A 12215-nucleotide genomic window follows, 5' to 3' on the forward strand; every position below is an offset into this window, starting at 1 on the left:
AGCCCTGCGTGCACGGGGCTGCATCCGCCTTGCTGAATATTCATTCACCCCACGCCCTCACCCCCGGGAGGACCGGTGTGCCTGCCCGCCCGAAAGAGAGGAACGGAGAATTCTCCGTCCCCAGAGGAACGGCATCCCCAGTCTGATGGTTCCCTCCCTGCCGGCGTGATGGCCAGGCCCGGAGGGAGAAGGCCACCCACGCCCCCAGGACACGTGCTGTCCAGTGGGGAGCTGACACTGACATGAGTGTTCGTGCACGTGGCTGTGCACACATACCCCCCATGTGCATCTGCGGGCACTCCTCTCTTCTAACTGGAAAGGGTTAGCGGGTGAGAATCGGTCCTGCCTCCCGCCGCCCCCTTTGCAGGCCTCGATTCTGAAACTCCTGTGTTTTTATTCCCAGCACCTTCGGGGAGCTGAAGACAGTCCGCCTGCCGAAGAAGATGACGGGGATGGGCACGCACAGAGGGTTCGGCTTCGTCGACTTCCTCACCAAGCAGGACGCGAAGGTGAGACCAGGGCCCGTCCCTCCCGGCCTCTCCTTTCTGGGTCCTTTGTGGGAGAAGCAGCACGGCCTCTTCACAGACGTGGGCGCGTCCCCCGCTCCCCATTCAGGTTTTCTCTCCCCTCCTCTCTCAGCCCTGCTAATTTGCACAGCGTCCTTCTAAGAAAAGACCACGGGCCTTGTGTTTGGAGGAAGGGGCAGTTCTGTGTCCCGGGCCGCTCCAGGTCAGACAGAAAGCGTGGGAGATGCTGTGCAGAGTGGAGGGGAACCAGGGGACAGCGCTCGGAGGGGAGGCCGCCAGGCACCCCAGTGGGAACCCGCGGGGACAGCTCTTTCCCCTCTCCTTCCTGCTGGTGCCTGGGGCTTCTGTTCTGTGCTGATTTCAGGTATGCTCAGGCCAGGCAAGCGCTGCTGTGTGTAAGCACGTGTACGGAATTCCTTGGAGACAGAACCACCGTTTATTTTTGAAGCAAGGCAGCCTCTCCGGGTGTGGGCTTGGTGCAGTAGGTCCTGGGTCCTCGTCCTCCGCGGCAGCAGACAAGGGGCAGAGGCTGTGTGACTGGGGTTCTGGTTGCGTCCGTGGTTGTTGCTCTCACAGTCCCAGGTCAGGATCCTGGGGGGAGGGGGCCATGGCGCTGTCTTCGTGGGCTCCCTCCGAGAGCCTGTGCCACAGGCAGCCTTCCCCCGTCCTGGCCTGTCTTCCCTTGAGGGTGCAGTGAAGCAAGGGGCACGTGTCACTAATGGCTGGGATCCCCTCCGCCTCTGAGGAGGCATCTTCAGAAAAGCGGAGTATTTGTTGGAATCATACTCTTGGCCTGCAGCAAATTGGCGTTGCCAGAGGCCCTGTGGGTGGAGCTGAAGGTGTCATCTCAGGGACACAGCTGTGGCCTTTGTGGGCCCTGGGAACACGCACAGGCAGAGAGGGTGCCCCAGGACTTCAGCAGGCCTGCCAGCCACCTTTGTCTCAGCGTCTTGAACTCAAGTGCATGCTTTGTTGACACGTGGCCATGTCTGTCCAGACATCTGCGCCTCTTTCTTCTCGGCTGGCAGTCTTCCCCTCGCCTCCTGTCAGGACAGGAGGGACCGCAACCCCTGCGTGCAGCCGGCCCACGGCCTTGACGCTCACCAGCAAGGCAGGCACCTGCGGGGGTCCCCCCCCGCCACTGGCTGAGAGAGAAGCCAGGGAACAGCCGTCCAGAGCACTGCACTTACTGCTGGCTGCTTGGCTTTCCCAGCCCTGCCCTGTGCCTCAGTCTCCTCATCTGTAAAATGGGAATGATGACAGGTCCCACGCCCACAGGGTGAAGGCAGATGGTGACACGGGTCCTGGCACACGGTGCTCGAGATGAGTGAGCTATTTCCTCCTCGTTCCCACCAGCCCAGGTCCCTTCAGAGCCCCCAGCCCTCCATCTGTGGACAGAGAAGAGAGGGGTGCAGGCAGCGCTTTCTCCACTGCGTCCGTCTAGCCCTGAGCTTCTGTGAGTGTGTAGGACCATTGTCATCTGTTTTATGTCAGGGTTCCTGTGTGAGACTGCGAATAGGGGATAAATGAAGGGGGATTCATTCCCTGCCCCAAGAAACATCTCTTATTAAGGGCCAGTTCAAGGGCTAGCTGTTAGAGCACAGACTCTGCAGCCAGAATCCTAGCACTTACCTGCTATGTGACCTTGGGCAGGTGACTTACTTTCTACGTGCCTCAGTTTCCCCCCTTATAAAACGGTAATAGAATTTCCCTCACCGAATCGTTGTGAGGCTGGGATGAGATGATAGTCTTAGAACGGGATCTGGCCTCCGTGAGCTCCATCTGTTAGCTGTGACGAGGAGGATGGTGATGGTGGTGATCTAAGAAAAAGGGAAGGAGCAGAGAGAAAAGTTGTCCACGCCCCTCCAACTAGAAGCTTCTTCCACGCGGCAGCCTCCCTCCAGAGCTTGAAGTCAGAATTAACGTGGCTCTCGGGACCCAGAGGGCTGGACCAGGCATGGACTGCCAGCCTTGAAATTCCACGCTCCCATTGCCAGGATGCAGTCAATATAGCTTTGGTTCCCTGGGGTCACTGGAACGGGGCGTGGGGGGGTAGATTCTCAGGTAGCCGGGCAGTGCCAGTGCCTGCTTGGCTAGCGCCTGGCACCGGAGGCCAGGCTGCAAATGTTCTTTGCAGAGCCTAGCACAGCCTTCTGCTGACTGGTGGAGGTGGCTCCTCCCCTCCGTCCCTTCCATCCTGGGCTCCAGGAAGAGAAAGGGCAGCCGAGGACAGCGAGGGCTCGACCCACACCCCCTCCGGGACTGGCTCTTGCGGCCCCTCGCCTCCGACAGGCGGCAGCCTGGCTCCGGAGCTGTCCCGGCCCCGCCATCCCCGCCTCTCACCGCACCAGGACGGGCCCTTTGTGCCGCCGCTGAGCGAGCTGGTCTCCCATGAAGTCTGAGCCCACCGGGAGCGCACCTCTCCTGCAAAGATCCCTTTGCTCTTTTTGCTTCCCGGAGAAGCTGCCGTGACTTCTCCTTCTCCTTCTCCCTGTCTGTCTGAAGAACTTTATTGTCCCCCGAGTGGAACATTTAGCGCTCTCCACTGAGCCATAGAGCCGTGCGCGCTGCATGTTGGTGAATAGAATTCTGAATATTGTAAATATCTGGTTAGCTCGAGGGCGGGCGTGAGTTTGAAGAGGGAAAGCAATGCTGGAAGGAGACATTGAGTTAGAAACCCCCAGAGACCTTTTTTTCATTTCGAAAGAAGGAACTCGTGGGAATCCCAGGGCTGGTAGGGGAACCTCCAGGACCCCCAGTTTCTCAGGACAAGCGCCGCCCACCCCCAGCGGTTCTCCCTTTGAAACGCTTCAGGAAAGAAGACCTGCTTTAGAAATCCTTCCCGGGGCTTGACTGAACCCTGACCACTCGGCTCCCTCACCGAGGGCTTCACCCCCGTTTCCTGCCGTGGGGCGTCCTCCAGGAAGATAGTGGTCAGTAAGTCTTGTGGCATCAGCAGCGCTGGAACCTGGAGGTGTAAGCCTCCTGTGCCCCGGGGTGCCAGGCGGTCCTCAAGAGGGTAGAAGAGGAGACAGGGAGGAAAAGATGAGGGGAATGGACACATATTAGGGGGAGGAGGCAGGGAGGGAGCACAGGCTGATTGTAGAACCTTGGGTCTGGAAAGCAGTGGAGAAACTAGCAGTTTCCAGGCTGGGCTGTGAACCCGGGGATGTGACTCACAGCACGGTACTCTTTCCTGGGCACCAACCAGTCCACTTTGCCAGCTGGCTGAGGAGAGAATTAGGCACCCTGGTTGGTCCCTGGAGGCATCTGCTCAGCACCCCCATCTCTCTCTGGGCCCCAAGCATGGGTCATCTGCGTCCTCCCCGCCCCCAGGGACCCTGAGTCTTCCGACCTTGCTCCATGACCCCGTGTTCCACCCCGCACATCCTCGGGAACTCCGTCATCCGTCAGGCCCCTCTGGGTCAAGCACACACCCCAAACAGGGAAGAGAATCCTAGCGCAAGGCTCCACGAAGAGCTCAGGGTAACCAGGCAACTGATGACAATAGCCAGAGGCTCCCGCGACCGGCCGAGCTGGCTTTGTGTGTGACATGTACACCGTACACGCATTGTCTCGTCCCAACCTGCAGCAGCCCCGGACTCAGCTGGAGATTTGCATAACTCCCTCCCCGGTTTCTCCAGGCGCTTGTTAAGCTCCGTGTGTGCAGGGTCCTGGGAACCAATGGGAAGCCGGGACCTGGCTCTGTTGCTGAGATGCTAAACCAGGGGTGGGACCTGGCCGTCAGCCCCTGTCATGGGCTCCGTGAGCTGGCATGTTCTCCCAACCTAGGGCGTTTCATCAGCCCCCGATGTCCCAGGCATGAATGGCAGTCCCTCTGAAAGGGCTGCTGTTATTATTATCTAAACCTCCAAGTGTGACGAGCCCACATTTCTCAAAGAACCTTCTCCCACGTGCTGGAGGGAAGCAGGGACAAAGGTCGATGAGGGCAGACAGGAAGTCCCAGATGCGGTGGTCTTCCCCGGTGGCCTGGGTCTGCGCTTGTGTGTAGGGATGTTTGTAGTGTCTTAGGTGCCACGTGGTTCTCTGGGCCCTGATGATGTTTCTGGAAGGGCAGCCTCTTGGCATCAGTAAAAAACCATCAACTTCTAAAAGCCCGTCTTCGGCAGGGGCGGCGCTGGGCATTTGTACCATCAGTGGTAGGAAGCCATTTGACAGATGGGTAAACTGAGGTTCGAAGGGATGGCGCCACTTGCCAGAGCTGGGAAACCCCACGTGTCGATCTGATCCCAAAGTCCACGGATTAGCACTTCCTCCCTTCATTCACGTATTCACTTAAACTGAGTGCCAGCTGCGGCCAAACCGTGCGCCAGCCCCCTTCTCTCTACACCACACCCCTCACCTCTCACCCATCCCCAGCAACTCACCAATTAGACATTTTGGAGGAAGGCCAAGAGGTTGGCCCTTAAAACATCTCCTGGGAACAAGCCCAGGATGAAATCAGCTCCTCTGGGGCCCCCAGAGGAGGAGTGGGCATTCCTTTAGGGGCCTCCGGAGCCGCACACTGTCTCCTGCCAACCCTCCCAAGCCTTGGAGGCAGCAGCTTTCTACCTGGGCAGGTGACCTGGGATTCCCAACCAGCTGTGCCCGTGCCCATTGGCCAAGAGGCCACCAGTAGTCATTGGGATTCCATTTAGAAGCCACCACCTCCTCTGTCTTTACTTGGACTGGCTGGTCACGGAGGAAGAAGGGAAAGAAGGCAAAGAGCAGACTTGCAGCCCGGAAACCAGAACATTCTTCCCCCTCCCCATGAATGTGCCTTTAATTTCTCCCTTCCCCGAGCCCACCGAGCCTTTGTACTTTTGCAGTTGCAGCTGTTTTTATTTGCCGCCGCTGCTGTTGTTTTAAAAGGTCTGTTTTCACATGGAATGTTATCCAATTAGCAGAGCAATGTGTTGGCTTAAATAAACACTTGGGGGGAGCCGGCAGTAGGGAGATGGGATGGCGGTCGGCGTTGGCAGGCAGCGCTCTTCTCACTGGTAAACAACCGCAGCTTTTAACTGGGGAGTCGTGCCAGTTAACGGCTCCGTTCTCGCTTCTCACTTTTGTATGGTGCCGGGGCAGAGGGGGGCGTGGACGCAGCCCCAGGCCCACCCCGGTTGGGGTAATGCTGAGAGTTTCGTAGGGGGGTCCCATCAGGCCTCTCCGCACCCATGGCCTTCGCCTTGCAGATTCCGCTGAAACAAGACCAGTGGTGGGAAGAGGTGACGATGAGCAAGACAGAGCTTCTTAAGGCAGGGACAGCCGCCTCCTCGCTGGGTGCCCAGCCGCGGTGCAGGCGCCATAAACGGCGATCGCCATCAGACTAGCGACGGACGGCGTGCACTCTCCACACACAGACACACACACACGTTTGCTTATCTGAGTGCAAGGAGGGCATAGAGTACAGCCTCCCCGGGGGCCCCGAGGGTGTGCAGCCAGGGTCTGAAGGGGACACGGCCCCATGGAAATGAAGACTCCGTGGGCTGTGTTCTCCCTAGACAGCCCGTGTTCTAGAAAGGCAGGGCGGCACAGTGGTTAGCAGCATGGCCCGTGGAGTCAGAGCCGCCTCCTTCCGTCTGCGTGAACGTGGGCAAGGCGCTTCATGTCCCCACACCCCAGGCTGCTCAGGCCCACAACCGGAAATGATCTGCGCTTTGAGGCAGCCATGAAGATTAAGTGGAAAGCTGCGTGCCAAGCCCTCACCACAGGCCGCGGCACAGGGCACCAAAGGAGCAGAGGCAGGGGAGTGTCCCGGGCCCCGCGGGGCAGAGGCGCTCTGCTTTGAAGCCGAGGTATCAGTTGCTTTTTGTCTCCTGAAATGTTAACTGGACACAAATGCAGGAATTGGGGCGCTATCCCCACTTGTCTGTGTTAGGGGTGTGCACTCGTGCTTGTGTTTTAATTGCAGGTTTTGCATAGTTCCTATCATCAGGGCCCAGGGGTAAAGGGAAACGTGTTTGAATCCTGAGCCTTGCATTTCAAGGCATGGATTCGGGCTCAGCCAACACATTTATGGGCTGAGAACCCGGGATCAGGACAAGCCACCCTCCTCAGGCTAGCAGATGTGCCCCCCTCATCTCTGGGGTATGAGCAGCCCCGCAGTGTGCCCATCTGCTGGCTGCATCCCTCTCTCCCTCCGTGTGCCCTGAGGCCTGCCCAGCCCCTGTGGGGTCAGAGTGGGAGGCCACGGAGCTCCACTGCTCTGAGAAGGCCTCAGGTTCAGATGTCCTCGTTTCAGATTTATTCAGCAATCAGGACCAGTTCCCCAGGAAAAGGTAACCAGCCCAGCTGAGCTGGACAGCCTTCCTCCTTCCCAGCAGCACTAAGTAATCAGCATTTTAAAACTTAACTACTGGGAATTCCCTGGCGGTCCAGTGGTTAGATCTCCACGCTTTCACTGCCAAGGGCCCGGGTTCAATCCCTGGTCAGGGAACTAAGATCCCACAAGACGTGCAGTGCGGCCAAAAAAATAAATACATAAACTAAACTACCAAGGACAACATCACAGGTCCCGGGAATCAGGCCCTGCCCGCCTGCCGGGCGCTGGGTTAAATGAATAGTCATTATCTTATGTATTCTCAGCACCAAGAAGGTTGAAGCACCTCCACTTTGTAGTTGAGAAAGTGAATACTCAAAAGGGTCTCGCCAGATCAAAGCCAGAAAGCACACGACTGTGCTTTGCAACCCCCTGTGGAGCCCAAGGCCATTACTGGGCCCCACGGCCTCTTTGCCTTGTCACTTCTGGCCCTTGGCTACCTGGGTTGGCCCTCTTTTCCTAGTAGTTCTTTACTCTCTCCCCGAGATCAGAGGTGGTACGTCACCTTCCTGTCCCCTAGTTTAGTCCCCTCATTTTGGCCCATAGTAGGTCCTCCAGGGATGTTGAGTTGAATTGGATTGAGCTGAGTGGATGGATGAGTGCAAGGAAAAGACATCTATTCATCTGAAAGCTTTTAGACACCACAGCCCGGAAAACCAGTCCCTGGGTGTTTCTCTTAGAAACTTGCCCTCAGCTCCACGGCATCGTAAGTCGGAGGGGCCCAAGGTGCTGAGTGGAGGCCCACAGTTGAAGTTATCGGTATTGTGCAAAGAGCCCCACTTTTTCTGAGGACCAGCTCTTCCCCAGTGTAGGCCAGAGGTGGCTGGAAGGTTTGCTGGGAGCTCACTTACAGGAGTCCGGGAGCATTGGTACAGGGACAAAAGTGATCCCCCGCTCAGAGCACAGCATGCTGTCCACAGGGAGACGATACAAAACATCCCAGGGCAGCAGACTGTCCTCCCAGAAATCATAGGCCTCTGTTTTTCAACCCCCTCGGCAGAGAAGGAGCCGAGCCCCCAGCAGGCCCAGCTGGACCAGTGCTCCCTTACCCTGGGCTTGGCTGCTGTGCTCTGAGCCACGTGGTCGTTCTTGGCCACACTTCCTCCAGGATTCAGGGGCACAGATGGTTTAGGACAGGTTGGCGTCGTCCGTGTTCAGGTGGATTTGGCATCTCCCGAGAGATGCAGCCCTCCCACTCGGCAAGAGACAGCAGAGGGGCTGAGAGATGCCCTGGACGTCTCAGGACAGGAGGCCTGGCCTTAGCCCGGCCCGGGAGCCATGGCCCTTGGGACGGGAGTCCTGCCAAGGGCATCAAATGGGCTTTTGTTGCCAGGAGGCAGAAGCCCGTCTTCCAGGGAGAGCCGCAGAAAGGTCAGGCCCGGCACTGAGCTGGCAGCCTTCCGGTGCCTTCCCTGTTCTGGAAGGGTGGCTGCCAGGCCTGGTCACAGTCTAGCCGGCTCTCGGTGCCCACAGTTGGTGGCTTAGGTCAGAGGAGATGAAAGAGGTGTGTTTCCAAGACAGCTGAGGCAGAGAACCGGGTGATGGGGCAGCTCCAGACTCCGGCTAGACCTGCTCAGAGCAGCCCTTGTCGGGCCTCACGTTGTCTAAGACCTGCTCTCTGAAGGGGGCAGTCCATCTGCCGCGGGTCAAGGCAGAGGGACTTCAGGCGACCATCTGTGTCGGCAAACAGAACCTAACCCCAGATGGTTCAAGTGAGGAGCGATTCATGGAGGGGCAAGAAGGGCTCGGGGGGGCTCGCCAGGGATGTGACCCACCCCCACCAGGGCCAGTGGCAGTGGGAGCTGTCGCCCCCTTAGGCTAAGGGACCTTGAAGGGACAGGTGAGAGCCTGAGCTGTCAAGCAGGGGCCACCGGCAGGAGCTGTGGTCCTGGAGGGAGGGATCCAGGGAGTCCCCCGGCCTCTCTGCCTCTCCCTCCAACCTCTCACCGGCGCCTCCCATTTGCTCGTCCTAAATGGAACCCAAGGCCAGCGAGCCCTGGTTATGCCCTCCAGGGGAGTCAGCTCTGAAAGCCCGGAGAGGGGGTGCAGGGGGGGATCAGGAATAACCAGCACGGGCCCATCGGATGATGAAGGAAGTGGCCCTGAAGTAGCCGGCGGGGGGCGTGGCCTCGTCTTCTACAGCATCCTCCTCTTTGCCAACCCAGTGCGCCCTTAAGAGTTTTGTTCTAGACCTTCAGGCTTCGGCAGTGACCCAGCTGGGCGATCGGGTATTAGAGGCACAGGTGACTCTTCCCATCCCGAGGTCCCAAAGTCATGCATGTTGGGAGCGGGGCCTCCTGTCCGTCTCTGTGCCGCACCCAGGACTGTGTATGTGTCAGCTCTTGTCCTGACCGAAGGCAGAGCCTCCCACTCATACAGGACAGGACAGTCGTGGGCGAGACGTGCTCCTTTCCCTGCTGCCCTCGTGGGCTGAATCTCAGGGGTTGGAGGAGCCAGGGCAGGACATCTAAACCAGCCCTCCGTCTCCAGCCGGGACCAACCTCAGCGGCCCTCCCGGTCTGGAGACGTGCTTTCACGACCCTCGGTGAAGGTCTTGCTCCATGGTTCGCCCTGCAGGTATTTACCGAGCACGCTTTGTCCCGAGCTCTGTGCCAAGGGTAGCCAGGATAGAGGCCTCCCTCCGAGGTTCAAGGTCAAGCCAGGGAGCCCGGCACACAAGCAGGCATTAACGGGGCAGGTGCTCTTAAGGAGGCTGGGGGCGCAGGGCACACAGAGGGCACCTGGCTGCAGTCTACGAGGGGAGCCCTTCCGAGGCTGAGGGGGATGTTACGAAGGCCCAGGGATGGAACACATAGAGGCTGAAAGGAAAAGTAAGGAGGAACTTGACCTGCATACCAACCTTGGCCTCAGTTTTCCTTTCCTTGAAATGGGAGAATGGTGTCTGTTCTCATGAGAAGGTTGAGGTCAAGTGCTTAGAGTTCTCTGGAACCCAGGACATCTCTAATCCATGGTATGAAGGCCCTCGGATGGCAAGGGAGGAACACAGGCAACAGAAGCAGGATTCGGAGAGAAGCAAAGGGCTGGGAACAGCTAACTTTCCACTTCCTCCATTGCAGCGCCCAGCACTCCGCGGAACCCTGGGCACCCCAAGGTGACCGCAGCCCTAGAGCTGAGGTTCGGGAAGTCTCCGGGGAGAAGGTGGTGTGGGTTTCGGTGGAGTCTAGTGTAGGCACAGAGACCTGGGAGGAAGCTGCTAGAGGAGGGCAGGCCAGAGAGGCCGGGGCTGTGCCTGAAACCTTCCCCTGCACTGGCCCGAAAGCCCCAAGGCCCTGGGGCTGTGTCTCCCCGTCCCCCTCCCCGGGTCTCACATATAACAGGCTCCTTGCATGAAGCACAATTACTCACTCGGAATTATCCAAGGCCAATTTTAGCCAGGAATCACTGTCCTCCTGCCTGCGATAGTTTGGGGCCACCACATTCCAACCACTAGGGCTGGAAACACAACCTGATTTCCTGTTAACCTGAGGGGACTAGAACCGGGAAGGGTAATTCTGCTATTTTTGGAGATTCACACATTGTGCTCTAACCTCAAATACAAAAGAGCTTTTGTACCCTACTTAGCATTCTTCCTGCTCTTTAGCGTGACAATGGGAAGTTGAGGGCATACATCCTAATAATAACAACAGCCAACATTTAGGTGAGAATTACCATGTGCCAGGCAGTGTGGCAGTCAGACTTAATAGTTCATTGAATCTGCGCATCCATTCTTTGCTGCTGCCTCTCATTTTACACATGGGGAATCTCAAGCTCAGAGAGGTTAAGCAGCTTGCCCAAGATCACACAGCTTGTAAGTGATGAAGCAGGGATTTGAACCATAGTAGCCCAGGTCCAGAGCCCCCAGTCTTAATTGCCGTGCCCCCTCACCTCTTAGAGTGAAAAGTCCTTCCAAAGAGGAGTTGAGAATTTGCAAGGGGTGATATCAGAGAGAGGCTGGGATAGGGAATTTTTAGCAACTCCTATAATGAACAGAGACTGCTCCAGGCTTTGCGTGGCACAGGAATGGAGAGTGGGTTTCCAAGGGTAAGAAGGAAACACAGATATGACGGCTGGAGTTGGGGCATCTCGCCTGGACTCACCTGCCGGGCTCCAGTACCCCCTTGTTCTGACTCTGACTTAGTTCCTACCAGATGCCACCTCTTGGCCGCCCCCATCCGACCGTGTCCCCGGAACCGCAGCTCCTCAGGGACCCTGGCACCAGGATGGAGTACCCGCCATGCCAGACTCCCGACCAATTTCCCTCCCCCCTCTTAAAACCCCAGCTCCCCCAGTCAGGCTGCTTCTCTGCCTCACCAGCTGAGAACGCGTGTGTTTTAAAGCTCTGAATGGGCCATTCTGGCTTGGAATCCAGATGCATTTTTATATCCGCATGGAAAAAAAAAATGCAGAGGCTCTGCTGGCAGTCAGAAAGAGTTTTTTAAATTAACGTTAAAAAAAAAAAAAAAGGAAAGAAAAAGTTTCCTGCACCTGGCCCTTCTCAGAAAAGCACGAAGGAGAACAAAAGCATTTCTTTAATTTGGCCCCATGTCTAATTTTTAAAAGATGCATGTCCCACCCACCTCGCACCGGTGCTTTTCAGATACAGCCGTCTATCAAATACCTACTCTCTGCCACCCTCGGGGCTGATGGTGTGTAAGTCTCACAGTTAGCCCCATTTTACAGGTGAGGAAACTGAAGCTCATGGTGGGGGGCAGTTGGCTTACCCAAGGTCACTGTTGCCTTCCTAGGCTGCTGTAAGAGACTGGGTGGCTTAAAACAACAGAAGTGTCTTCTCTCACAGTTCTAGAGGCCAAAAGTCCAAGATCAGCTTGTCAGCAGTATTGGTTCCTTCTCAGGGAAAACCTATTCCATGCCTCTCTCCTAGCTTCCGGTGACAGCCTGCATTCCCTGCTGTAGATATCGCTCCAGCCTCCTTTGTCACTTGCGTTCACCCCGTCTGTGTCTTCACATGGCCATCTCTTGTAAGGACACCAGTCACACTAGATCAGGGGCCCACCGTACTCCAGGATGTCCTCATCTTAATTTAACTGCATCTGCAAAGACCCTGTTTGCAGATAAGGTCACAACCTGGGGTGCCAGGTTAGGATTTCCACATCTCTTCTTTTGGGGGACCCAGTCCAACCTCTGACAGTCACAGTGCAGATGAGGCCAGAGAGGGACTGGTTCCAATCAGACCCCTGGTTATACACTGCCTCTTCACAGCATCAAAGAAGCAAGAGGGACAAACCCCATGGCTCCTCTTCTCATAGCAGATGGCGCTGCCTGCAACCCAGAAGCAGAGACCAAGACGCCACCACCGGCCACTGCTGCTCCCTGGTGCTGACAGTGCCTGGGAGCCCGCCCCTTCAACC

At 57.2% G+C, this 12215-nt stretch overlaps 1 protein-coding gene across 1 annotated transcript in view; it reads left to right on the forward strand.

The window, feature by feature from the left end:
• The window catches only part of RBM19 (RNA binding motif protein 19), a gene marked incomplete at both ends in the record, with an annotated part of 128719 nt that overhangs the window by 90866 nt on the left and 25638 nt on the right, over positions 1 to 12215 (forward strand). Inside the window, one exon of the mRNA XM_079717342.1 lies at positions 404 to 509. Within this exon, the coding sequence (XP_079573468.1) occupies positions 404 to 509 (106 nt within the window). The remainder of the gene's footprint in view (positions 1 to 403; positions 510 to 12215) is intronic.

This window comes from Hyperoodon ampullatus (assembly GCF_949752795.1).
Source record: "Hyperoodon ampullatus genome assembly, chromosome: 13".
In the NCBI taxonomy this organism is placed as follows: Eukaryota; Metazoa; Chordata; class Mammalia; order Artiodactyla; family Ziphiidae; genus Hyperoodon; species Hyperoodon ampullatus.